At 55.3% G+C, this 26,636-nt stretch overlaps 1 protein-coding gene and 1 long non-coding RNA gene across 8 annotated transcripts in view; one reads left to right on the top strand and one right to left on the bottom strand.

Moving 5' to 3' along the window:
• LOC144283380 (uncharacterized) overlaps positions 1-4,364 on the bottom strand; it is a 16,430-nt gene extending 12,066 nt beyond the window's left edge. The window contains exon 1 of the long non-coding RNA XR_013351938.1: positions 2,558-4,364. This is a non-coding gene — a long non-coding RNA (uncharacterized LOC144283380). The remainder of the gene's footprint in view (positions 1-2,557) is intronic.
• The window catches only part of DHX34 (DExH-box helicase 34), a 27,537-nt gene extending 901 nt beyond the window's left edge, over positions 1-26,636 (top strand). For 2 of the 7 annotated variants that reach the window (XM_077847201.1, XM_077847219.1), the window contains exons 2-17: positions 3,435-4,382; positions 6,474-6,785; positions 8,620-8,874; positions 11,540-11,642; positions 12,793-13,010; positions 15,501-15,675; positions 17,594-17,787; positions 18,433-18,534; positions 19,582-19,806; positions 20,025-20,198; positions 20,485-20,602; positions 21,618-21,724; positions 23,963-24,247; positions 25,238-25,414; positions 25,661-25,799; positions 26,386-26,636. In XM_077847201.1, the coding sequence (XP_077703327.1) occupies positions 3,681-4,382; positions 6,474-6,785; positions 8,620-8,874; positions 11,540-11,642; positions 12,793-13,010; positions 15,501-15,675; positions 17,594-17,787; positions 18,433-18,534; positions 19,582-19,806; positions 20,025-20,198; positions 20,485-20,602; positions 21,618-21,724; positions 23,963-24,247; positions 25,238-25,414; positions 25,661-25,799; positions 26,386-26,519 (3,420 nt within the window). In that variant the 5' untranslated portion in view covers positions 3,435-3,680 and the 3' untranslated portion in view covers positions 26,520-26,636. Of the gene's footprint in view, positions 1-20; positions 1,627-2,945; positions 3,087-3,434; positions 4,383-6,473; positions 6,786-8,619; positions 8,875-11,539; positions 11,643-12,792; positions 13,011-15,500; positions 15,676-17,593; positions 17,788-18,432; positions 18,535-19,581; positions 19,807-20,024; positions 20,199-20,484; positions 20,603-21,617; positions 21,725-23,962; positions 24,248-25,237; positions 25,415-25,646; positions 25,800-26,385 lie in introns of those variants that run through there. The other 5 variants (XM_077847218.1, XM_077847212.1, XM_077847205.1 and 2 more) reach the window with 5 other exon arrangements.

The following is a 26,636-nucleotide window of genomic DNA, read 5'->3' as shown; positions in this document are numbered from 1 at the left end:
GGTACCTCAGGAGAGGCCCCCCCCCCCCATCCTTCCGGCCTCCCAACTCCGGCTTTGTGAGATTTCTCTTCGTTAATAGAGCCTGATAGATCCAGAGAGACAGAGGCAGTGGAGGAAAGGAGAACCTGACAAAAGCTGACGGAGGGACTGAGAGAAGGGAAGAGCCCACCGAGGGAAAGAGACTTGGAGAGAAAGCCGGAGGTGGGAAGTGAGTGAGGCGCATGGGAGTCAGGGGATTAGGGCAGACCAATGAAGAGAGCCATCCAGAGTGTGGGGAAATGGGGTGCGATGAAGAGATGGTGCAGCTGGAAAACAGCAAAGAGAACCGAAAAGACCGTGTCGAGTTGAAAAACGGAGAGATAAAGCCAGACCACGGAGAAAAACACAGGAATAAATGGGAGCCTGACTCCCTAGATTTGAATTCATTGTCTCACTATGTACTTAACATGTCGTTGGCCCAGTACAATAGGGAGTATAATAGCACCTTTTAAAAAATATTTTATTTATATATTCATGATAGAGAGAGAGGCAGAGACACAGGCAGAGGGAGAAGCAGGCTCCATGCAGAGAGCCTGACATGGGACTTGATCCTGGGTCTCCAGGATCACGCCCTGAGCCAAAGGCAGGCGCTAAACCACTGAGCCACTCAGGGATCCCAGGTTTACTTGTTTTAGAGGGGGAGGGGCAGAGGGCGAGGGAAAGAGCATTTCAAGCGGTGCAGAGCTTGATCTCATGACCCTAAGATCATGACCTGAGCTGAAACCAAGAGTCAGATGCTCAACTGGCTGGGCCACTCAGGCTCCCTGGATAGTAGCACCTTCTTAACATGAGGAAAGTGTAGATGTGTGTATTTATGTAGTTGTGCATATAAATAGACGTGTGATTTAGAATAGTACCTGACACGTGAGGAGCTCTGTTAGCTATTAAAGCATCAGACAACTGGGAGACAAGATATTAGGTGGAGAAATGGAGATGAATAGTCATGATGGAGAGGCAGTGACGGAGACTGGGAACTGGAGAGACAAAAATGGAGCGTCAGAAAAAAAAACGACTGAAAAAACCAAAAATGACTGAACAAGCAAATGAGAGGGCCGACAAGGAATAGAGATGGAGGGTTGGAGAGAATCTCAGACCTGAAGATAAGAGAAACAGGAGAGACGGGACCAGACTATGAAAGGGAAGAGGCTGAGCATGGTTAGCTGAAAGACACAGGCTGAGGCATAAGGATGACAGCCAGATTGGGGAGAGCTCAGGGAGCAGAGACAACCTCTGCAAGCTGCCACCAAGAGACCCAGAAATGGTCAGAGATGCTGGTACAGAGAAATGAGGGGACCCAGGAAGTCTACAAGGTAGCCCACAAGAAGAGGCCCCCTTGAGAGCCAAGATGTATGGTCAGTTGGGCCTACCTAGGCAGCTGGGAGGAATGTTCTTCATTTCATTCCCAATCCTTTTCTCGGGATCCTGGGCTCAGTATCAACAGCCTTCTAGGGCCTCTTCCTCTTAAACTGCCTCCCCTGCAACAGGAGTTCCCTGGGAAGCCACTCTAGCATCACCCAGCCCGCGTTTACCAGAAAGTGACGTGCATAGGCCACTGCTCCCATGAGAAACCACTCCGCCAGCTCACAGGTGCTTCATCAGTGGAAACCCCTTCCTGGCTCTAATAATTCCCAGGGATGGCCTGAGTTCCCCCGAGAGTGCAGAGATCGAATCTCTGAACTCTGTTCTGTGATGGCCCCAAGGGACTGAAGGCAGAGTAGGTGAAAGCATTGCTAATTGCAGATGAAGGTGAAGTGTGGCCTTTTTTTTTTTTTTTTAATATTTATTTATGGGGCACGTGGGTGGCTCAGTCGGTTAAACCGGATTCTTGATTTTGGCTCAGGTTAGATCTGAGGGTTGTGGGATCGAGTGCTGTACCAGCTTTGTGCTCAGCAGGAAGTCTGCTTGAGATTCCCTCTCTGCCCTCCTCCACCTCTAGAATGAGAGTTGGGGGGAGGGCAGAGGGAGAGAAATCCTCAAGCAGACACCCACTGAGTGCAGACCCCAATGTGGGGTGTGGCCCTGAGGTCATGACCTGAGCTGAAACCAAGAGCTGATCACTTAACTAACTGAGCCACCCAGCCGCCCCAAATTGTGGCCTTTTGAGTGTAATTTTCTCCTGGTTCCTTTCACTGATTTCCCCATTTAGCCATCACTAGAAGAAAGGGTGGACTTGACTTCTAGTTACTGTTTAGCTCCTCTGTTTCAGGCTAGATGATAAGCATTGCAATGTTTGAAAGTAGGTATTGTTCCCATTTTATAGACAAAACAACCTCGATGTAGTTAATTTGCAAGTGGCCATGCACCTAATAAATGATGAAGCTGAGGTTTAAACCCAAATCTGCCTGACTCTAAAGCCTCTTTGCCAAGGAGGGCTCTAAATCCTCTTAAGGTCGTAAACTTTAAAAATCTGAATGATGGGCTTCACTCCAAAAAATTGTACATAGGTGGATAATATTATTAGTTAGGACTTATGCAGCGGAGAGAAAACCAACTTTGACCAAAAAGACATGAAGTGTACCTGAGAAGTGAGGGGTGGAGGGAACAAGCCAAACTTCTTCCTCTCTCTTCCACTTTCCTCCTTTGCAGTTGGTCAGTGACTTCATTGTCCCCGTGCAGGCTCTTCTCTAGGATGGATTTCTAAGAAAGACCATCATGTTCAAGAGCTACAACAGGCAGCCCCAGGCTTAAGTCATCCTTGTGTGACCACAATAGATTAAGAGGGCTTGTGTCTCCTGGCAACCTAGTGTAAATTCCAGACAAAGGCCGTGATTGGATCTCCACAGGTCACGTGTCCACTTCTTGCACCAATCAAAGGTTGCAGGAGGAGTCGGATACCATGATTGGCCAGGCCTTTGTCGCCTGTCTAATCAGTAGGGGTTCTCTGACTTAGAAGCCCATTGGAACCCTGAAGGACTGCCCTTCAAAGGCGGTGGGTGCTGTTATCAGGAAAGGAAGGAAGGGATGTGCCAGGCAGGAGAAGACCGTGTGTAACCTAACACTTGCAAAATTGTGCAGTTGATTTCTAAGAGTTCCTAGGTGTTTAGTAGGTCAGTGGACCCCGATTAAGAACCCTTGCCTTACTCATTTCTTTATACCACACCCCTCTTGTGTTCTTGCCTCTGGTGTCAAGGTTCTGCTGTCCATTGGCCCTGTGACCTGCAGTCTTCAGGTTTTTTGGTCAAACATCCCGGGGGATCCTTCCCTGATTCCCCAGCGTAGTCAGCTGCTCCTGCAGGCGGTCACTGGCTTGTCTGTGTCTCACCTGTGACCATGACCACACGTGAGGGCTCAGGGTGGCCTTATCATTACTGTTGGCCCTCCTAGTCCAGTACTTATGAAACTGCAGGCTTTCGGGAAACATTACTTAAAATGAATGTGTGTCTTCTCTCCTCCAGGCATTCAGGGCCTGAAAGGCCAGGATGGACTGATGTCTGCCCCAGAGATCATTCCAGGAGTCATGAGGTGCCTTGTGTGTTGCCAGCTTTGAGCTGGGCCCCTGAGCACTTGCTCTGTCATTGCCTGTGGTTGTCCTGTACCATTGATGAAGAGGAAGATTGTATCTTTGCCGAGAAGAGTGGTTCCTTATTGCAGGCACTGACCTCTCACTGTGACTCTGAGACAGCACTGTGACCACCCCCAGCATGCCTCCTCCCAGAACAAAGGAGGGCAGGGATCACCGAGGCCGACACTGGGACCCCAGTGAGGAGGAGGCCCCTGAGAAATGGGACTGGAATTGTCCAGAGACACGTCACCTTTTCGAGGATGCCTTTTTCCGTGAAGAGGATTATATCCGCCAGGGTTCTGAGGAGTGCCAGAAGTTCTGGAGCTTCTTTGAACGTTTGCAGAGATTCCAGAATCTCAAGACCGCCAGGAAGGGGGAGAAAGACCCTGCGCCACCCAAGCACAGTGTCCCAGCACTGGCTGACCTACCTCGCACTTACGATGCCCGCTACCGCATCAACCTCTCTGTCCTGGGCCCCGACACTCGGGGCTCTCGGGGGCTGGGCAGGCAGCCCCCAGAGAGAGTGACTGAGTTCCGCCGAGCACTGCTGCACTACCTGGACTTTAGCCAGAAGCAGGCATTTGGGAGGTTGGCCAAACTGCAGCATGAGCGCGCAGCGCTTCCCATCGCCCAGTACAGGAACCGCATCTTGCAGACACTGAAGGAGCAACAGGTGGTGGTGGTGGCCGGTGACACGGGCTGTGGCAAGTCCACCCAGGTGCCCCAGTACCTACTGGCTGCTGGCTTCAGTCACGTGGCGTGCACCCAGCCCCGGCGGATTGCCTGCATCTCCCTGGCCAAGCGTGTCAGCTTCGAGAGCCTCAGTCAGTATGGCTCACAGGTGAGTGGGCCAGGCCGGATTTTCAGTTTTTCCAGTGTGACCTTGGGGTGTAGGTTGTTGCCCATACGATAGTATAGTATTGATGAGAGTTGCCAGAGCACTTACCCTTTCACTTCTCAACGATTCTTCTAGCAGTTGATCTACAGATTGACCTGAATATGGTTCAGATGAGAATGTCACTAGCATTACTTACCCAGTGTAATGCTTTTTAAAATTTTATTCTATTTTATTTTTGAGAGAGAGAGCACGTATGTGTGGAGAGAGAAAGAGAATCTCAAGCAGACTCCACGCCCAGCACAGAGCCCAATGTGGGGCTCGATCTCAGGACCTCGAGATCATGACCTGAACCAGCACCCTAGAAACCCCCTTGTCTTCCACCTCCAGGTGGCCCCAAGAGTTGTCACTATCCCGATAGACTATCATCTTAGATTATGACTGTTGAGTTAAAGAGGAAATACCACAGATTAATTTTGCCTCTTTTGTTCACTTTTTATAAATGGAATCAAAAAGTGTGTCCTCTCTGGTGCCTGTGCTGTCGCTCGGTGTTAGTTTTGTGAGATTTGTCTGTGGTAGAGTGTGTGGGTGCACACTGTTCTTTCTCACTGCTATTTGGTATCCCCTGGCAAAGATACCACAGAGTATTCGTCCCTTCTCCTGTTGACGGGAATCTGGGACATTTCCAGTTTCAGGCTCTTGTGTGAAGGCGCCGCTATCAACATTCTAGAATATGCCTTTTGGTGTCTGTCGGTGCATATTTTCTGTTGGGGGTATCACTAGGAGCTAGGAGGGTGACTGCTGGCTCATCAGATCTGCAAGCATGTCTAGCTTTAGTAGATTAAAGCTTTGCAAAGTGATCCTACCCATCCACACTCCCAACTGGTGCTGTGTTCCACGCCATCACCTACGCTTGTTACAGTGAATCTTTTTCGCTTTAGCTTTTCTGGGTGGGTGGTTAGTAGTAGCACATTGTAATATGCATTTCTCTGACAACTAAGGGCTGCACGTATATATTGGCCATTTGGAGATCCTCTTCTCTCAAGTGTCTGTTTGGGTCTTTTTCCCTGTTTGTCTTCTGTGTTGTCTTTTCTCAATTTTTAGGGTTTTATAGATGTGGGAAACGAGTCCTTTGTAGGATCTATGTATTGCAGATTTTGTCTCCTATTCTGAGTTTTCTTTCATTTTCTGGATGCTATCTTTTGATGACAGTGTCTTTTCATGTAAATACGGGCCAGTCTGTCATTTTCTTTTTATGGTTGTCACTTTTTATGGTTCTGTTTAAGGAATACCCCTCTACCTTAAGGATACAAACACATTCCTAGGCTCTTTCCTAAAAATTTTTACCTTTAAAACTGTATCAGAAATTGACGTGTGTGTGTGTGTGTGTTCACACTGTGTGTGGTGGGAGGTAGGGATTAAGATCATTTCTTCACAGGGTCCCTGGGTGGCATAGTTGGATGAGCAGCTGAGCCTTGGTTCAGGTCATGATCTCAGGGTCTTGGGATCGAGCCCCACGTATGGCTCCATGCTCAGCATTGAGTCTGCCTGGGATTCTCTCCCTCTCCCTCTGCCCCTCCCCACTGTGCTTTCTCTCTCTCAAATAAATTAATAAAAAATTTTAAAAAGGTCATTTTCTCTCAATACCGCTTTTTAACTGTGTTTGTCTTGGATGAGTGACCTCAGTTTCCCCATTCGTGAAGTGAGAATAGTGGTTCTTGCTTCTCATGGTGGCTGTGAGGATGAAATGAGCTGGTGGTGCACATTCAGTGTTTAGTTTCCAGCAGGGTAGGGACTCAAACAAATTAATTAATTAGCATATACACCAGGCCCTGTACCAGATACTTTCTGTGCATGATCACGTACCCATTCTTCCAATGTCTAGGGGGGAATGTGTCTTTGAGGGATGGAGCTGCTTGCTCAGTCAGTGGCACAAAGTGGCGGAGGGGTATCCAAACCCAAGTGTGCTGGCCTCCAGAGTCCGATTGGAGTGGTGTTGGGTGGAAATAGGGGCATTTGCTCAGATTTTCGGTTTAGGCAACTGAGGGCTGGTGCTCAGGTCCGGGCTCCTCTCCTGACCATTGCCCCTGCCCTCAGGTTGGTTACCAGATCCGCTTTGAGAGCACGCGTACGGCAGCCACCAAGATCGTGTTCCTGACGGTGGGGCTGCTCCTGAGGCAGATCCAGCGGGAGCCCAGCCTGCCCCAGTACCAGGTCCTGATAGTGGACGAGGTCCACGAGCGGCACCTCCACAACGACTTCCTTCTGGGAGTCCTCCGGCGCCTGCTGCCCAAGCGGCCTGACCTCAAGGTCATCCTCATGTCGGCCACCATCAACATCTCGCTCTTCTCCAGCTACTTTGGCACGGCGCCCGTGGTGCAGGTGCCCGGGAGGCTGTTCCCCATCACGGTCAGTGTCACTCCTGTGCCCCTCCATCCTCCCACCTGGACTCTGGCTGACCTGGACATGTCCCTTCCCTCCTTCTCAGATTCCCATCTTTCGGTGAAGGATGTGCTTGCTTGTGCACGCTCTCGCTTTTAAAGCTGCCGTTTTCTGAGCATTGACAGTGTGCTGGGCACGGTGCCAAGTGCTTGTTGGAGAAGACCCAGAAATGTAAAGATAAGAGTTGATTCCTCTTATGTAACAGTCCTGTTGGTCGGGGCTGCTGGGCAGCTCTTTGCATGTGGTCATTCAGGGACCCGGGCTCCTCTTTTCTCCTGCTCTGCCATCTCATGGGTTGGGGTTTCTCAGTCTCTGCACTGTTGACATTTTGGGCTGGAGAATTCTGGGCCATGGGGGCCGCTGTGCACATTGTAGGATATTGAGCAGCTTTCCTGGCCTCTTCCCACTAGCTGCCAGCACCATCATCCTCCCTCAGTGGTGAAGACTAAAAATGCCTCCAGATGTTACCAAATGTCCCCTGGGGGTGGACTCCCCCCTTCTCCGCCACCCCCATGCCACGCACCACTGTCCTAGGGAACTGTCCAGCTCTGTATAGTTGAAGATTGCAGGAAGAGGGAGAGAGCCCCATGCCAGGGAAGGGCCAGTTTGTCTTCAAGGCAGAAGGCACCCTGCAGTTGTCTCCTCCCTGTGCCCCACCTGGCTGCAAGGTGGGGAGGTGGCTGGAAAGTGTTCTGTCTCTTGCTAAGTGACATTGTGCCCGGGAAGAAAAGAGCAGAGTCTCTGGGCCACTGTGGGTCTCCTACACCACTCGACACACCCAGCCTCACCCTGTCCCCATAGTGGTCCTGGGCACACACGTCATTAACTTCCCACCCCAGGTCTTTGATTTCTCTGGCAGCTTCTGCCCTGAATTTTGCCCCTCTTGCTTGGCCTATTTGCTGTGGCTGGCACATTGGTCCTGTTGGTAATCCTAGCGAAGATGATCACAGCTGACATCCACGGGGTGTGTGCTGCATGCTCTGCAGCAAACGTGGAAGAGCTTACGTGGGCCAGGCCCTCAGACAGCCTGGGGTCCAGTGCCGGGGATTTCTGCCCATGGGGGTAAAACGGAAGCTCAGAGACATGGAGCCACAGAGCTGGGACTGGAATCCTGCTCACGGATGTGGTCCCGGGCCAGGCAGCTTCCCTTTGCTCTTCCACATCCCATTCCCTCCCCACCTTTCTGTCTTTCCTGGAGGGGACCCGTGTGAGTGGCACTCATGGGGTCCCCCCCTACTTGGCTTCCTGTTGGCCCTCCCAGGCAGTCTGTGCCCTGAACCTGCTCTCTTTTGTGTTTTGAAAATCCTTCCTCTTGCACTGAGAATTGGTAAGAGCCTTGGAGGGTGAGCTCCAGGAAACTGCACTGTTCCTTGTGGTTTTGGGTTCTAAATGCCCCCCACTGTCTTCTGGGCAGGGCAGCTGTAAAAGAGTGAGGATGCTTTCTGAGAAGGGTTATTTCTAGGATTTTGATCCTGGCTCCATCCTGTAAAATTCTGTTGTTGTTGAAGCTTCCCTCCGAACACAACAGAATGCGCATATCTTGTGTAGAGCTGGTTAATCCCCACACATCAAACACAGTATGCAGCCAGCACCCCCCACTAAAAAGCATCAGATGTTACCAGCACCCCAGGAGCCTTCCAGTTCCCTGATACTTTGTCTTTTTATGACATCCTCCTCTAACTAATCCATTTGAGAGTGCAGTCTGCTCCCTGATGGGTGGGTGACAGCCTGTGGTCTTCCTGCCCTGTTGCCTTGCGCTAGGGTGACAGGCTTGCCCCTGCCTGGGGCCATCTCCCCACAGGTCGTGTACCAGCCACAGGAGGCAGAGCCAGTGGCATCCAAGTCGGAGAAGCTGGACCCTGGGCCTTTCCTGAGGGTGCTGGAGGCCATCGACAATAAGTACCCACCCGAGGAGCGGGGCGACCTCCTCGTCTTCCTTAGTGGCATGGCGGAGATCAGCTCAGTACTCGAGGCTGCCCAGACCTATGCCAGCCGCACCCAGCGCTGGGTGGTGCTGCCGCTGCACAGTGCCCTCTCTGTGGCCGACCAGGACAAGGTACCACGTGTGGCCAGGCCAGGTGGGGCACTGGAGTCTGGCCATGTAGGCCAGGGGAGGAGGGGGTGGGGGTTGGGGACATGATCCCACAATTGCAGGGCCCTGGGCCGTGGACAGGCCTCCTCACATCTTTTGGGTGGGGGCAGTTTGTGCCAGGGTTAGCTTCCTGATGAGATGGGAGTGGAGCTTTGGAGGGCAAGGAGGATTTTGAGTAGTCCAGTGTGGGGGGTAGTCCAGGGTGGTGGAGGAGGACCAACTCCCCGGGTGTGGAGGTGGGATTCTGTGAGTTGGGTGTGGGGAACAGTTGAGAGACTGCCCTGCTGGCACAGAAGGGGGTGGGCAGAGAGGCCTTCAGGTCATGTGGTAGTTGTTTGTTGCTGTGTAACATATTCCCCCCAAGCTTAGCAGTTCAGAACAGTAAGTGTTCACTATCTCCCATCACTTCCACAGGTCAGGAATTCAGGAGAGGTTTAAGTGGGTGCCTGTGGCCCAGGGTCTCTCTAGAGGGTGCAGTTGAGGTGTCAGCTGGGGCTGCTGCCATCTGAAGGCTTCCCCAGGGTGGGAGGGCCCTCCTGTAAGATGGCTTACTCACATGGCAGGTTGTTGGCTGGGGGCCTCAGTTTCCCTCCATGTGGGCTATTTGAGTGTCCTCCCAACATGGCTGGCTCTCCCCAAGAGACCCAAGCAGAAGCCACAATGTCTTTTATGGCCTAACCTTGGTCATCACAGCCCCTCATGTCTGCAGTGTCCCATTAGTTGACCCGGGCTGGTCTGTTCAGGGGGAAAGTACTGGATGATGGTGTGGATCCCGGGAGGTGAGACACACCAGGCCTTTGTGGAGGGTGTCACAGTCCCCTAGGGAGGAGGCCCTTCAGGTCACACCCAGCTGTCTATTGATGGAAGAAACAACCTTTGAGCACCTCCTTAGTGCTTCCCCTTGTGCTGAGGAGACTCTTCGGGACACCCTGGGAGCCAAGATAGGGCCCTTCCCCTAATGCAGCTGCCAGACTGTTGAAGGAGATGGCAAGCAGCCAATACTTTACAAATGTTAGAGGAAAGCTCTGGAAATGTGAGTGCACAGTCCTGGCAGATTCAGGGAAGGCTTACTGGAGAAGGAAACTTTTAAAACTGAGACCCTAGAAAGCCCCAGCCTAGGAAGGGGTCCGGGAGAAGAGTGTCCCCCCTAACTTGTGGAGCACTGCTGCGGGCCGGCTGGAGTTGGGAGGCCTGTGTGTGCCTTGCCTCATTTAGACCTCCCAGCAGCCCTGTCTCCCAGGTGCCACTGTTACCCAGAACAAATGCAGACACTATGGCCAAGGCACTTGTGCCAAGTCACATAAGTGGCAGGGCCAGGCTTTGGAACTTGATAGTTTGGCACCAGAGCCCATGCTCTTAACCAGAGGTTGCCAACTTCCAGTAAAAGGTCAGGAAGTACAGGTATAGTTTATTTGTTTATTCATTCATCCATTCAAAGACAGAGACAGAACATGAACAGGGGCCGAGGGAGAGGGACAAGCAGGCTCCTCACTGAGCGGGGAGCCCGATGTGGGGCTCAATCTTAGGACCCTGAGATCATGACTAGAGCTGAAGTCAGATGGTTAACTGACAAAGCCCTCCAGGGACACCCCAAAGTTGAAGGGTTTTTTTGTTTTTTAAAGCTTTTATTTATCTATTCATGAACAGAGAGAGGGACAGACAGACAAACAGAGGGAGAAGCAGGCTCCTTGTGGGGGGAGCCCAATGTAGGACTCAATCCCAGGACCCCAGGATCGTGACCTGAGCCAAAGGCAGATGCTCAACTGCTGAGCCACCCAGGTGTCCCCAAAGTTGTAGGTTTTATGAGCCATTGCATCTCTGGCACAATTACTCAACTTTACCATTACAGTAGGAAAGAGCCGCAGACACAGGTGACGCTGTGCTATTTAAAATATGATTTACAGAGACAGCCAAAAGGCTAAATCTGACACCCAGCCTAGTCGCTGACCCCCACTCTTGACCACTGTACTTGACTGTCTCTTGGGTCCAGGAGAAGGGCTCATGCAAAGGGCCTGTGGTGAGAGAAAGGCGGGGCCCCTGGGAGACTACCTCAGGGTGTCTAGGGTCTGGACTGTGATGGGGAAGACAGGCCAGGTGGGACTGAGAGGTGGGCAGGCCTAGGCCACAGGGCCTTGAAGACCCAGTGTGGTGCTTGGGCTTTGTCCTGAGTGCTTCTGAGCCATGGGAGGGTTCTGAGCAGGGTTGGGAGCAGTGCTGGTTTGTACTTTAGCAGATCCCTCTGCTGTGTGCGATCATGGACGGGAGGCCAGAGACCGGGGAGGAGGCAGGGGCAAGATGTGGATGGGAAGGGAGGGCCTGGACTGGGGCAGGGCTGGGGGCTTGCGGGGAGGGGAATGAATTTCAGAAATGTTTACGATGTGCAGGTGTGGCTGGGGGGTGGGGAGGAGAGCCAGGCCAGCCCAGGTTTCTGGCCCCTTTGGTGTGGTTGGTGATGAGCTGTCTCTGAGATGGGGACTCAGGGAGGAGGCAAGTGTTCAGTGGGAGACACTGAGGCTATCTGAGATACTGTAGGTGGGTGGGAAGTGCCCGTGGGCCACCAGGCATGGGTCAGCAAGGGCTGAGTTCATCTTGGATGTCACCTCCTCACCTACCTCCGCCTCCGCCCCAGGTATTCGATGTGGCCCCCCCTGGAGTTCGGAAATGCATCCTCTCCACCAACATTGCTGAGACCTCTGTCACCATTGATGGGATCCGCTTTGTAGTTGATTCTGGTAAGGGCTGCTCCCCGCCACCCCCAGGCCCTAGGAAGAAATGTGGGGTCTGGAGATGTGCACGTGTAGTGAGGAACTCCAGACCAAAGCAGGCAGTAGGTGGCCTTTAGGGCCATGGAGCAGAGGCAACATCTTAATCTTCGCAGACATTCCAGGCTTGCTCCTGCCTCAGGGCCTTTGCACTGACTCTTGTCCCTGCCAAGAACTGTCTTTCTCTAGAGATCCAGAAGGCTCACTCCCTCATCTCATTTCAGGGCCTGTATACATGTGTCCCCATCAGAGAAGCTTACCTTGTTCACTTTTGTGATCTCCTTGTTCTTCCCCCCATTCCTTATGAGGGCTATTGTTCCTCAGAGTATGGGCCTTATATTTTATATCTGTTGATGTATTTCTTTTCTGTCTTCCCGAGACCGTTCTCTGGGAAGTCAGCATTGCATAGCGGTTGGGAGACACTGGAGCCAGCCTGGCTGTGTGACCAAGGTCCTGTCATGGACACTCTGTGTGTCAGTTTGCTCATTTGTGAAATGGCAATAATAGAGCCTCCCCCGAGGTGTAAGGGTGACATGAGCGACTTCCCCTGGGTACTTAGTATCATTGTGGGCACAGAGTGAGCAACCCATAAATGTCAGCAGTGACCTTGCCGGATAGAATCTGGATTGCCATCCATGATAAAGCATTCTGTAATTTTATGTACCATCAAAATTTAAAACTGCTGGCCATTGAACGTTGACATGTCATTGCTTTCAAGGGGTGTCCCATTTTCAGAGACAATGAAAGTGGACAAAGTTGGTCTTAGGGTCGAGGAACTCTGTTCTTTTTTTTTTTTTTTTTTTTTTTTTTGAGGAACTCTTCTGTTCAGCCCCTCTGTTCTGGGGCCGGGGTCATTGTTCACAGCTGCACCTAGTACAGTGCCTGGCACGCAGCAGGTGCCTACTAATAACAGCTGGTTGACTGGGCTTCTGAATACACAAATAAGAGATGTGTGAATGAGGAAATAAGGATGGATCAATGAAATGTCAAGGTCAAGGGCAGAATAAGCTCTCAGTCAGCATCAGTGGAATAAAGGAGGAAGTGAGGGCGTTGGGGACTGAGCGGCAAGGTGGGGGGCTCCCCACGGCTGTGGCACCCAGTCTCCCGTGTTCCCACACAGGGAAGGTGAAGGAGATGGGTTATGACCCGCAGGCCAAGCTGCATCGGCTCCAGGAGTTCTGGATCAGCCAGGCTAGTGCCGAGCAGCGCAAGGGCCGGGCAGGCCGCACGGGCCCTGGCGTCTGCTTCCGCCTCTATGCTGAATCGGACTATGATGCCTTCGCCCCTTACCCTGTTCCGGAGATTCGGAGGGTAGCCCTGGACGCACTGGTGCTGCAGGTGAGGCGCGGCTGGGGATGGGCCTGATCCCGGGGTTTCAGGGCCCGGCCATGGAGGGGAGCTCATTGCTTCCAACCGTCAGATCCCATTTTGAGTGGCAGATGGTTCCCCAGATCCACAGGCTCATGGGAAAAACCTCATGACTCCAGGATGCTTTCAGCTGTAATAGAAAGTCCACCAGGGTGTGGCTTTTAAAACTGGGGTTTCTCCATCCATATGTCTTACGTCACGGCTCTTACCTCATTAGTTAGCTTTGCTTAGCTTAGGCTGCTGTGCCAAATAGGCCCACTCACAGAGTGGCCAACACACAGAAACAGTCCTCGGGGCGGGGGGGAAGCTTCTTGTATTTGGGGACCCAGGCCCCTTCCTTGTGTGGCTCTGTGCTCACCTTGCTGGCAGGGAACAGGGGAGGGTTTGGGGGCCAGGTCCATCCTCTCAGCTTGTCCTGGTTAGCAGTCAGTTCCGGGGTGCACCTCACCGAGGGGGGAGCCTGGCCAGTGCGAGTGAGGCAGAACAGGTGGCTTCCACAGCAGGTTCCCCCGGGGGCGGGAGCGGCCGGTGGCACAAACCAGCCCCCCTCCTATGGGTGATACACTCTGATTGTTTGTTTGTTTGATTTCATTTTTCAAAACTGCTGCTTGTGATCCACTCTGCGAGTTCCTGACCCCTGTAAGCTGCTTTGACAAACGCTGGTCTGACCGGTAGGGACAATGTACTGTTTCAGATGAGCGATCCCTAGATGGAGAAGCGGCAGGCTCGGTTATTTAAATGGGTCAGTGATGTCCTGTAGGGCTCGGGCTTGTTCTAGCCTTTTCCATCTTCTGTCAGTTGGCAGCTCTTTTAAGAACAGTGATGGAGATGGTGACAGTGGATAGAGAACACGTGCCTCGTGCCCATTGTGGGCCTGGCACCATTCTGTGGTGTGTTGTAAGTGCTTGGAACCGTGCAAAAAACTAGGGGTAAGTAGTCTCATCATTCCAATTTCTGGATGAGGAACCCATCACACAGAGATGAGTTAACCTGACCCAGGTGGCACAGCTGGCCAGTGGCAGAGCCAGGATTCCATCTGAGGCTGTCAGGCCCATGCATGGGAGCCGTGGGTGGCACCGCGGCCTCCTTTATCATCCAGAAGTGACACCTGCCCCTCCTTGTGGGTCTCATTTTTAAGGCTGTGGGAACTTCACCTATCCGGTCTCATGGGCAGCACCTGGTCAGTCCTGTTTGACCTGGAACTGTCCAGGGCCATGGCCTTGGCTGAGTATATCAGAGCGGGGCTTGCCAGCTCTAGCTACATGTTCACCTAGAGAGCTTAAATTAAAAATCTAGCCTTGGGATCCCTGAGTGGCGCAGCGGTTTGGCGCCTGCCTTTGGCCCAGGGCGCGATCCTGGAGACCTGGGATCGAATCCCACATCGGGCTCCCGGTGCATGGAGCCTGCTTCTCCCTCTGCCTGTGTCTCTGCCTCTCTCTCTTTCTCTCTCTGTGACTATCATAAATAAATAAAAATTTAAAAAAATTAAAAAAAAATCTAACCTTAACGCTCACCCAGAGCTTCTGATGTAAAGGGTTTTTTGTTTTTGTTTTTGTTTTTTTTTTAATGAGCACTGGGTGTTCTTCCGGGCAGCAGGGGGGAAGGTGGACCAGCTGCTTGCTGGGTGGACACCCCGAGCTTGTGGTGCCCTCTGGATGAGGCCTAGGCCAGCAGGTCAGCTTGCGGTGAGGCTGGTTAGAGCCCTGGACCCCCCAAGCTTTCTTCCTGCTACCTCATGGCCCTGTGAACCACCATGCCTGCCTTTCCTCCATCCGTTCCATAGAGGGGCTGCTGGCTTCCATCTCACCAGGTCTGGTGATGGGTGCGTGTTTTGCTCCATTTCCTCCCACAACCTGCAGCCACTCGGGGCCTCTGAATTAGTCAGGATTCACTTCAGTCCAAAGTGAGAGAAACCTGACTCAAACTACCGTAAGCAGAAAGGAGGATTTCATGAGGTTGTGCATCCATTGTGAGGGTGTGGTCTGGCTTAGGGATGATTAAGGACAATATCTGCTATGCTTGGGCTTGGGCTAATCTCCAGGCAAGGGAAAAATAATCCCAGCAGCTCTGGGCTTCCATGCCAGCCCCTCACAACCAGGGAGGATGCTGGGACTTCTCTCTCCTGGCGTCAGTTTGCAAAAGTCTCAGGGAGGATCCTGATTGGCCCAGCTCAGGTCATGTACTCATTCCTTGGTAATTTGCTGTTTGGAGGGCCTGAGAAACCAAGATTGGTCCAGCTTAAGTCCTGTGGCTTGCTCCATGGGCCTTCTCCCAGGGCCTGGGAGAAGAGGGGCTGGACAGATAGGCAGACAGTGGCCCTCCTCCCCTGCCTCTCTAACACGGGCCTTGACATCGGGAGTTTTAAGGTATCATGAGTTTGTGTGTTGTGAGCCCCCTGCCACTGCTCCACAGTAGCTCCTGTGTTCTCCAATCCTGGATGGGGTTCAATTGTCTTTCCAGATGAAGAGCATGAGCGTGGGGGACCCTCGAACCTTTCCTTTCATTGAGCCCCCGCCACCAGCCAGCCTGGAAACGGCCATCCTCTACCTCCAGGACCAGGGGGCTCTGGACAGCTCCGAGGCCCTCACCCCTATCGGGTCCCTGCTGGCCCAGCTGCCAGTGGACGTCGTGATTGGTGAGGACTTCCAGTGGGGTGATCACACCGGAAGGGGCCATGGGGACCGTTCACCCTCTGAGTGACTCGTAGGCAAGCCTGTTCTTTCTCTGGGCCCCGTCCACTCGGTCACAAGTTCCCTGTGGCAGGGACTGTTCTGGGCACTGGGGTACAGCAGTAAACAAACAGGCACCTCGCTTCCTCTGCACACCCTGTTCCCAGCTCCACCCGGTGCCCACCCTCTCGGTGTCGTAAGGATGTCAACACTGCCTGCCTCTTCCTCTTGCTCATCCCTGAGTCATCCCTGCCCCTTCTGAGAAGCTGGTTGACCGAGGTGTGTTCTGGTCTGATTTGCCTGACTCAGGACATTTTAGATGATCTGATCTGTGGCCCACAGAATATTCCCAGCTGAGCAGGACTCCTTGTGGCAGTATTTTCTGGGCGTGATGCTCAGCAGAACCTTTTGCCCGTGTTAATATCATTAAAGTCCCCATCAGTGCAACACCCTGGAGTTTGCGTGGGAACAGGAGGCTGGGTACTGCTGACCCTGAGGGCCTCTCATGGTTATGAAGATGGTTCTATTTATTTTAGAAGGACACCGGGCTAGAACAAGGGAAATTTGATCTGAGAAGAAAAAGAATGTTCTGTTCACAGCATTGGCTGTGTGTCTGTGAAAGGCTTAATGGGTCTTATATCCTCTCACCGGCACCTGGTGAAGGTTGGGACCGTGGTCACCCTTTCTGTGCTGATGAGGAAGTTGAAGCTTGGCCAGGGGCAGAGGTCCACACCCAAGGGCCCAGAGCAAGCAGGTGAGCCTGGGTTTGATCAGATGTCATGTGGGAGTGACACTCTTTCCAGTGAAGCTCAGAGAAAGGCTGTCATTCAGTCACCGAGAGTCATGCAGTGGGCAGAGCCGGGAGGCGCTCCGCAGCCAGGCTGACGCTGTGGGTCCCCAGGCCCAGGTGGCTCTGTCGGCGTGCTTACTCTGTGCCACCGGGTGGAGCTCCAGGGGCTTCCGGGGTGAGGCCTGGTCATCTTCACAGCAGGGCGGGTGCAGCTTCTAGCCCGGTTCACAGACAGGGAAACGGAGGACAGAGAAATGGAGGGACTTGCCCACGGGTCAGAGCTACAGGGTTCTGGGACAGCCTCGTTTTATCGCCAAACTTTATTTTCTGAGGCTAGATGTGTAACAGGAACTTTCCAACAAGGCGGCTAAGGGGACTGGTGAGGATGAGTCAGACACGTGTGACAGGCCACCGAGCACAGGGCAGGCGGGCGATGGCCTGGTGGTGCAGACCAGGGGTCGGCCCGATTCCTGCTGGGGAGCACAGGCAGAGAAAGGGCTTTTCGCTGTGTTGAGATGCCATTCCTACTGCTTCCCTGCCACACCCCCGGCTTCTCCCATCCTCTCCATCCCCCCCTGCTCCCCCGGCCTCCACCTGGAATCAAGCAAGGACAGCAGAAGAGGATTCCTCCCGAAGCAGGCACATAAGTCAGTACCTGCTGTGTGCCGGGCAGGCCATTAGGGCTCCCGTGGAGTCATTTTCTAGAGGCAGGAAGCAGAGACCACCGCAGGTCAGGATGGTGCCTGGCAGGAGAATAAAGCGGGGGGGAGGAGGGGGGGTGTGGGAACATGGGTTGTAGAGAGGAGGCCCAGCTGAGCAGTGGCACTGCTGACCATGGCAGCCGGCCCTCAGACGGTGTCCACCTGGTGCCCGCGGAGGCAAGATCAAGGTCACCTCCAGCCTGCAGATGGGGAAACTGAGGCCCTGCCCGAGCTCACATGACCAGGAAGCAGAGTGTGGGCTTGATTCTGTCCACGTGGCTCCCAAGGCCCTTTGTGGGGAAGCTGGAGGGAGGTGGGGGCAGGCTGGGGGGTGGCCGTCCTGGAGTCCAGGAGGCTCAGCTTGGCCCCTGTCCTCTCCCCGCCACCCGCCAGGGAAGATGCTGATCCTGGGCTCCATGTTCCACCTGGCGGAGCCTGTGCTCACCATTGCAGCCGCCCTCAGTGTCCAGTCACCCTTCACCCGCAGCGCCCAGAGCAACCCCGAGTGTGCGGCAGCGCGGCGGCCCCTGGAGAGCGACCAGGGGGACCCCTTCACGCTCTTCAACGTCTTCAACGCCTGGGTGCAGGTGAGCCCAGCAGAGGGACCACCCCTGTCAGTGACATCCTGCGTGGGGCATGAGGAGGCCCACTACCCCTGCCAGGACCCCTGAGCCCTCTGCAGCCCGGAAGGGCCCTGTCTCCACCGTTCATCCCTGTGGCCATAGGGCTAGCATGCACTTGAGGGGCCCAGCCTTGAGGGGAGACTGGGGTTTTTAAAGCACTGAATAAAACCACTGCCACCCAGAGAAAGTTCACACACTCCTAGGGTGGTATCTGTCTATCCAGCACATGCTCTGGCCCTGGCTCTGCACTGGGCAGTGCTGGGGACCCAGTGGTGACTAAAAGCCCTTGGCTATGCCCTCTTGGATCTCATGGTCCCATGCTGGGAGGCAGGCCTGTCACTAGACAGTGACCACTGAGAATGGGTTGTGATAGACAGTCCCAGGGGCTGAGGGAGCCCAGAGGGGATGTCTGACCCAGGGAGGGCTTCCTGTAGGAGGGTACAGTGGGGCTGAGACCTGGAAGGAGGAGGAGAACTTGTCCCTGCCTCTTACTCCTCCGGGGGCTGGTGTCTGGGCCGTGCTGGGGGTGTCTGGGCGCTGGGTTAGCCCCCAGCACTCTTCCCCAGCTGGCTAGGCCCTGTCACCCTGGAGTCTGGTTTTTCCACCCAGGTAAAATCCGAACGGAGCAGAAACTCACGCAAGTGGTGCCGCCACCGGGGCATAGAGGAGCATCGGCTGTACGAGATGGCCAACCTGCGGCGCCAGTTCAAGGTGAGACTCAGGACGAGGAGAGGGGGCCGGGAACAAACCTGGGGAAGTGGGGGATGGTGATGGGGTGTGAGGAGATGGAGTGAGTGCAGATGCACCACCTCTTCTCTGATGGAGCAGAGCGCTACCATACATCCTCCTCCCCAACCATCAGACACTCAGATGTGGGGTGGCCTGGGTGAGTCAGAGGAGTGGAAATCCAGGAGGGCTTCCTAGAGAAGTAGACAGGGTCGACGGTCACACGCTATATCCTCATGAAGAACCTGGCCATCTGGAGCAGGGGTGCTGAGCTGGCCATGCAGACAGAGCTCTGGGAGGCAGCAGGGGGTGGTGATGGTAGGGACACCCAATCTGGAGAGAATGGACATCCCAATTTGCAACCAGTGTGATGCTGGGCAAGTAACTGCACGGCTGGCCTCAGCCTGCCAGCCGTCCTGGCAGGATTACAGGAGTTAATACCCGTAGAGCCTTTAGAACAGGGCGAGTCCCTGTGTAGTCCACTGCCTGTGGTTGCGGATGGCTACACTGAGGCCCAGGGGAGTGGCCACCCGACCGCAGCCTACTGTGCACCTTTAGGAGCCATCCCCACTCCCTTGGGGCCTGCTGATGTTCTGACCGTTGTCAGCATCTCTCAGCATCTCTGGCTTTTCAGAGCAGCGGTTCAGCTTTTGTTGGCCTGCCGACACTGAGAAAGGTGGTGAAAGGCGGGGACCCTTTCCTCTGTGTCACACTCACACACGACATCCCGTATCTGCTGAAACAGAGGACCCCAGGTGGCTCAGCGGTTTAGTGCCGCCTTCAGCCCGGGGCCTGATCCGGAAGACCTGGGATCAAGTCCCACGTCAGGCTCCCTGCATGGATCCTGCTTCTCTCTCTGCCTGTGTCTCTGCCTCTGTCTCCCTCTGTGTGTCTCTCATGAATAAATAAAATCTTAAAAAAAAAAAAATGAAACAGAGGGGCCAGTGAGTGGCAGGCCCCAGACTGGAGCCCCAGACTCAGCCTGCCTGTGTCCCTCACCTGAGCCCCACCCACCTTCCCACCCGCCCCCAGGAGCTGCTGGAGGACCATGGCCTGCTGGCCCGGGCGCAGGCCCCGACACCAGGGGACAGCTACCATAGGTTGCAGCAGCGCCGCGAGCGCCGGGCGCTGTACCGCCTGAAGCGCCAGCACGAGGAGGGCGGGGGGCGCCGGCGCAAGGTCCTGCGGCTGCAGGAGGACTTGGATGGCTGCTCCAGCGATGAGGACCGGGGGGCCGGCGACAGCGTGGACATCCAGGTGGGTGCTTGGGGCCAGGCAGGGTGGACTCCAGCAGAGTGGGGACGAGCCCTGCCCTTAGCTCTGGAGACCGGGTTCTGTGGACAGGACCCGGCCCCTGCAGTCTGCGGCACCCTCAGTCTATATGTCCCAGTGGACACGGCCCTTGGACACCGGCTTGGCTCTTGGGCACCGGGCTGGGCCCCCCAGGAACTCGCCTTCTCCCGCATTCCCCCCAGGACGTGAAGTTCCAGCTGCGGCACAGCCTGGACCAGCTGCAGGCAGCCACCAGCTCCGCCCAGGACCTGACACGGGACCAAATGGCCCTGCTCAAGCTGGTGCTGGGTCGGGGCCTCTACCCGCAGCTCGCTGTCCCAGACCCATTCAACAGCAGCCGCAAGGACTCGGACCAGGTGGGCCTCCTCCTTGGGCCCTGGCCTCACGTGTCTTGTCACTCAGCGCTCCTTCCTTGCCCTGTTTGGTGCTGAGGACACGGTGCTTATCAGAGGTTATCAGAACAGTCCTGGTCCTGCCCTCCAGGGCTCCTGGAGGAGGGGACTTCTTTTTTTGAGGAGGGGACTTCTGAGTGGAGATGTAGTTGGGGGAATCTGGCCGAGAAAGGGGAGGATAAGGATTCTGGGCAGCGGAAGGGTAGGTCACAGGGCCTGTGTCACCTGGTGTCTGCCTTTGCCCCTCCAGATTTTCCACACGCAGTCCAAGCAGGGCACTGTGCTGCACCCCACCTGCATCTTTGCCAACAGCCCTGAGGTGCTGCACGCACAGGAGCAAGAGGCCAGGGGCAGCGAAGGGAGTCAAGGTACTGTGAGTGGAGGCAGGGAGAGAAAAACCCTTTGGGATGTGAGGGGGTGACTTCAGGGTGCCCCTCGCTGCCTGGGATTACCCCTGGCTCTCCCCACACTTGGCCTTTGCTGGGGCTGTTGACGTGGGATCTGCAGGCTTGGTGGTCCCAAGAGCCAGACCTCTTTGCGTGGCCTTGTGAGTCACCCCCACGCTGATCCCCACCCTCCCTGCTATGGTGGCGTGGTGGCTGATGGGGCACTGCGGCCACAACCCAGGCCTGAGCTTTTAGCGAGTAGAATGGACCAGTTCCATGGGCTCCGTGAGCTCTTTGGCCTGGTTCTGCCCAGGGGCGCCCCCAGCCGAGGTGCCCTCCCTGGGGTGCAGGCCACCATGCTCTGTGTGAGCTCTAGTTCGCAACTGCACGCTCTCCTTGTCTATTAAGGAACTGATGCACTGTGGGAAAATGTCATCGTTAACCCCGAAAAGCAACGTTTATAATCTTAAATACCTAAGGTAGAATTTTAAATTTTTCTCTCAAATCTTCAATTGCTGTAATTTCCTAGTCAGTTTGCTCTCTTCCTGTTAACATTGTTTTTCTCTTTTTTAATTTTGAAAAATTCCCGACACCATCCAAGTAGAGAGTGGGATGAGCCCTTGGTCCCCTCGCCCAGCTTCTGTCATCACCTCACGTTTTTCTCCTTTCTGCGGGGACACGATCCCAGCCATTATATCGTTTAGAGGCGTAAAAATCAGGACTGTTTTTTTGCACTACGATAGCGTGGCTATCCTGCCTAACAAAATTAGCAGTATTTCCTAATAGTGAATAGCAAAAGTCATATTCATTATGACAAAGTATTTAAAAATAAGTCACAGCCACTCTACCATTATTCACACAGACATATTTTTTATACAGCTGCGTAGATGGCCCTGGTGGGACCGGCAGCCCCTGGGGGATAGACCAGTGCAGGGGGCGCTGTGGGTAGGAGATCAGGCCGCAGGGGTGCCCTGAGCTGCCCTCTGGACTATTTCAGATGACAAGGACAAGATGAGCAGCAAGCACCAGCTCCTCACCTTCGTCTCCCTGCTGGAGACCAACAAACCATACCTGGTGAACTGCGTCCGCATCCCCGCTCTCCAGGTGAGTCCTAGCCCCATACACCCCAACTCCCAGGTCTGGTGACCATGGAGGAGGCCGGGGTGGGCTCCAAGAGTCTCCTTCCCCCCAGCTGTTTGCTGTTTTTGCATTCCTGACTCACTCAGTAAGTACTTGCTGAGCACCTGCCGTGTGCCAGGAACTGTTGTAGATGCTGACAACCGAGCAGTGAACAAGACAACACCCAGGCCCTGCTCTCCCAGAGCTCACATGTGGGGGAGGATGGCCATAAGGACAGAAAAGCAGTACTACATGATATGTTAATAGTGCAAAGTATTTAGGAAAAATGAAAAGAATAGGATAAGGGGGTTGGGGAGGGATTGGGGTGAGGGTAAGGGACAGGCTGTAGTAGGAAAGGTGATCAGTATGGGCCTCATTGAGAAGGTGTGGTGGAACAAAGACCTGGAGGAAGGGAGGGAAGGAACCATACGATACCTAGGGAGAAGAGTATTTAGAGGGAATAGCAAGTGCAAAGGCCCTGAGGCACATGCATGCCCCCTATACCCAGGGAACAGCTGGACCAGAGGTAGTGAAGGAGAGTGGCTGAAGATGGGGTCAGAGAGGTAGGAGAGGCTGGAACGCCCTATCCCCAGGAGGGTTTGAGCAGAGCTGGAACAGGGTCTGATGTGGGGCAGTAGTGGGGAGCCCACCAAGGAGGTGACTGGGGTCATTGGGGCAGGAGAGGGTGGTGGCTGAATCCAGGTGGAGGCCGAGGACACACCTAGGTTGTAGATAGATTCATGTATGTGTCTGCAGCCAGGAAGTGAGCTGCTCATCTCATGAGTTCTGCACACCACCCTGCCCTCCTGGGCCTGGCCTTCATTCTCGCTTTATGGAGGAGGAGGTGAGGCTTGGGGGGCCAGGTCACTTTCAAGTGGCCGAGCTGGAGCTCCAGGGCCATACACCATACATCATGGCTCCCCTGTGCATCAGATGGGTGTCCCCATTACCAGGGCCCCTCGCTTCAACCCTGGGGAATGTAAAGGGAAGAGATAAACCCTGTGGGCTCCCTGGGCCTCTGCAGATTGTGCTGGTGCTGTGACTTCCACCCACACCATGAAAGCTAGCTCCAACCTGCTCGGTTACGTCGTCTCTGCAGCACGTATGGAGCAGCTGCCTGGCACCGGGTGCCGGTTCCTGTTCTAGGCGCTGGGGATGCAGTCGTGATGAGAATCACAATACTCCCCACACCTGTGGGGCTCCTGGAGCGGGAGAGGCAGGCAATAAACAGAGACGGAAATAGGAACGCTAATGCCAGATTCTCCCAGCAGCGCTAGAAGGAACAGAGCGGGGTCAAGGGCCAGTGTGGTGGCCCTGGGCAGGACTCCAGGGACAAAGCACAGAATCCCTGGCTGAGATGCCCCCGGCCCTTCTTCCTCCTCCTCCTGGTTGCCTGGTTTCTGATGGAAACTGAAACACAAAAGGAGAAGAGCACGTGGAGCTTTCCCGCTCCGGCGCCCAGCCCCCGAACTGGTGACCCTCGGCCAGGCCTGCCTCGGCCACCCAGCCGCCCCATCCCACACGCAGTCCCACGTTACTGTGATAACCTGCAAACAGATAGTTGAAAGAAATGCATGGTGTTTGTCCCCACTCCCAGGAGCTACAACCAGCATCCGGCCTTTCTGCTTTATCCCAGATCCTTCCCTCTGTCGTCCGTGTCCCACTTCCGTCCACCCACTACCTCCAGGCTTTCTTTTCCATTTCCGATGCATTTTATATAAGTTTCTGGCAGCAGTGCCCTCGGCCTGAAACGCTTTGGCATCCACCCCACTGACCGGTGCTCAGTACTTGTTTACGTATTTTGAGGGTAAAGCATATGTAAGGGTGACATGTACAAACAGGAGGGACACCGTCTGATGCGGTCTCAGGAGGTGTCCGACTGTGTGCGTCAGCTCAGCCTTGTGGGGACACAGGCTCCTCCCTCAGGCACCTGCCTCCCATCAGGAGGGCGACCTAGTATGGTTTGCCTTTAATCTCAGTCTGTCTGTCCCAGTCGAACGTCCGTTGTGTGGCAGCAGGGCGCCTCCTGCGCGGCAAACACGGCTGGACACCTGGCACACAGCGGGCGTGCAGCGTGTTTGCTGCGGGGCTGGACACGTTGGGTCGGCGGGTGGGAGAACCACACATGGAGCAATGGGTGGGGGCCGGGAGGGCTGGCGGGGCTGCTGAGATGGCACCCTGCCCCGCACACCCACTGCCTGTCCCCTGTCCCCTTTCCTCCAGTCCCTCCTGCTCTTCAGCCGGTCCCTGGACACCAATGGTGACTGCTCACGCCTGGTGGCCGATGGCTGGTTGGAGCTCCAGCTTGCGGATAGTGAGAGCGCCGTCCGGCTTCTGGCAGCTTCCGTGCGGCTCCGGGCCCACTGGGAAAGCACCCTGGACCAGCAGCTGGCCCGGCAGGCCCGGCGGCGGGGGCCGGGGGTGGACCAAGAGGAGGAGGAGGCTCCAGTGGACCCCAAGGAGGTGGCACACCTGAGCAGGGACCTGCTGCAGTTCGTGGCGTCCAAGGTACGTGCAGCCTCGGTGGCTATTCCCATCTCAGCCGGAGGGGCCGCCTGCCCCAGGGATTAGGGATCCACAAGGCCTGGCTTCCAGCTCATTAGGTAGGTTTGCAACCCAGCTGGGCTGAGGACAAGCCCAAGGTCACACAGAGGGTAAGGGGTGGAGGCAGGATCTGATTCCCAGGGGCACAGCTCCAGAGGCCATGCGGGTAGGTGCTGCGGGCCCCTCCCCCAGGTCAGCACACGTTTATGGGTTTATGCGGCACCCACGCACCACGCCGTACCCTCGTTAACAGTTAAAGGTGTGCAGGCCAGAGAGGGAAGCTGTAAGTAGCAGCTTGTTCTTGGAAGATGGAGGGGGAGGGCAGCCCCGGTGGCACAGCAGTTTGGCACTGCCTGCAGCCTGGGGTGTGATCCTGGAGACCTGGGATCAAGTCCCACATCGGGTTCCCTGCATGGAGCCTGCTTCTCCCTCTGCCTGTGTCTCTGCCTCTCTCTCTCTCTCCCTTGTGTCTCTCATGAATAAATAAATAAAATCTTAAAAAAAAAAAAAAAAAGGAAGATGGAGGGGAAGAATTGGGCGGAGCAGAGTTGAGATCTGTTCCCCACCTCTTACGTGGGCCATTGGAATCTCCCTGATTCTGCTGTGTGTGGATGGGGTGCAGAGAAGGGCGTGCGCCAGGGTAACTTCCTGGAGCAGTGCCCTGGGGAGCTGGGGCACGGGGACCAGACCGACGCGCCAGGTGAGGCTGGGCAGGGTGGCCAGATGGGAGGTGTGGTGTGGGCCCACAGGTGACAGGGAGCAGAGAAGGAGCTGGGGCATCGGGGTATATTCCAGACAAGCCTCTGGTAGCCATGGTCTGAGACCCTGTGATTGGTTTAAGCAGTTGGCTCTGTAACTGAACTGTCCGTGTTCAATTTCAGGTACAGCTGGATCCAGGTGCTCTACTGAGTCTCCCTGAGTCTCTCCCCTTTTTTCCTGCCCTTCCTTCCCCAGGTTCCCTACAGCCTCCGGCGGCTCACGGGGCTGGAAGTCCAGAACCTCTATGTGGGACCCCAGACCATCACAGCTGCACCCAGTCTCCCCGGCCTCTTCGGCAGCTCTGCCCTGTCCCCCCACCCCACCAAAGGGGGCTATGCGGTCACGGACTTTCTCACCTACAACTGCCTCACGGTAAGTGCGGACCCCACCTCGGCCCTTCATTCCCCACTGCCTGCCCCCCACCCCCCCCCCCCGGGCCCTGCCCCTGAAGATGGGATCTGAGGGAGCCCCACCTCCCCACCAACCACGTCCCAACTTAGTGCAGGGATGTGGTTTCACAATGGGGCCTGTCAACCCCGAGGGCTTCTGGGACGGGTCCCAGGTGGGTAGTGGCAAGCTGGGCAGGGGGCCAAGTCTGGTGCAGCCTTCCTGCCTCAGAGCGACACAGACCTGTACAGCGACTGTCTCCGCACCTTCTGGACCTGCCCCCACTGCGGCCTGCACATGCCCCTGACGCCCTTGGAGCGCATCGCCCACGAGAACACGTGCCCAGAGGCCCCGCAGGACGCCCCCCCAGGTAAGGATGTTGGGGGGGCACTGTGACCGCCCACCCCGCAGTTGTGTCCTGGGAGTCTGGGCATTCACTCTCTGGACATCTGGGGATTGAGGACCTCGGCCCTCTCACTCTGGTTGGTGCCGGCCACATAAGCTTTGTCACAGAGCCCGGGACAGGAGGGTTGGAGCATTGTGTGTGTGTCTCTCTCTGGTCTCCATGTGGTGCTGACTCTGGTCTGCCTGTTTCTGTTTCTCTGTCTTGGCCACACCCCCATTGTCACCCAGGGGATGCCACAGCAGGCAGACCCTGACACAGCACTCGGGGTGTGTACCCCACACCCCACCCACACACACAGGGCTGGTCAGGAAGGCGACGGGGGGGGGGGGCCACACTGTCCCACCCCAGGACACTCTCTTTCCCAGTCCCTGTGTCCCAGGGAGTGACAGAGACAGACACAGCGAGAGACACACAGTAAAGACTTGCCTGTGTGTGTGTAATAACCAAGGAGGCAGTATCAGAGGCTGGGAGAAGGCCTGGGATTTGGGTGGGGGTGGGAGCACGCAGCAGAGGGACCTCCCCCCACAGCCTCCCTTCCCCTCTCTCACAGAGGCTGAGGATACTGCCCCTGAGCCCCTCCCCAAGGCGTCTGCCTTGCAGAGGCCCTACCACTGCGAGGCCTGCCAGAAGGACTTTCTGTTCACGCCCACGGAGGTGCTGCGGCACCGCAGACAGCACATGTGAGCCCGGAGCCCCGCCTGCCCCCCCTGAACCTGCGCCCTGGGCTCAGAGCTCTGGTCTGGCCCACCTGGCAAGGAGGGAGTGTGGAACTGTGAATAAAGTCTCATCGGCTGACCCTGA

This window comes from Canis aureus, chromosome 1 (genome assembly GCF_053574225.1).
Source record: "Canis aureus isolate CA01 chromosome 1, VMU_Caureus_v.1.0, whole genome shotgun sequence".
Lineage (NCBI taxonomy): Eukaryota > Metazoa > Chordata > Mammalia > Carnivora > Canidae > Canis > Canis aureus.
Note: the sequence above shows the minus strand (reverse complement) of the source record. Positions and strands in the feature narration are given on the sequence as shown.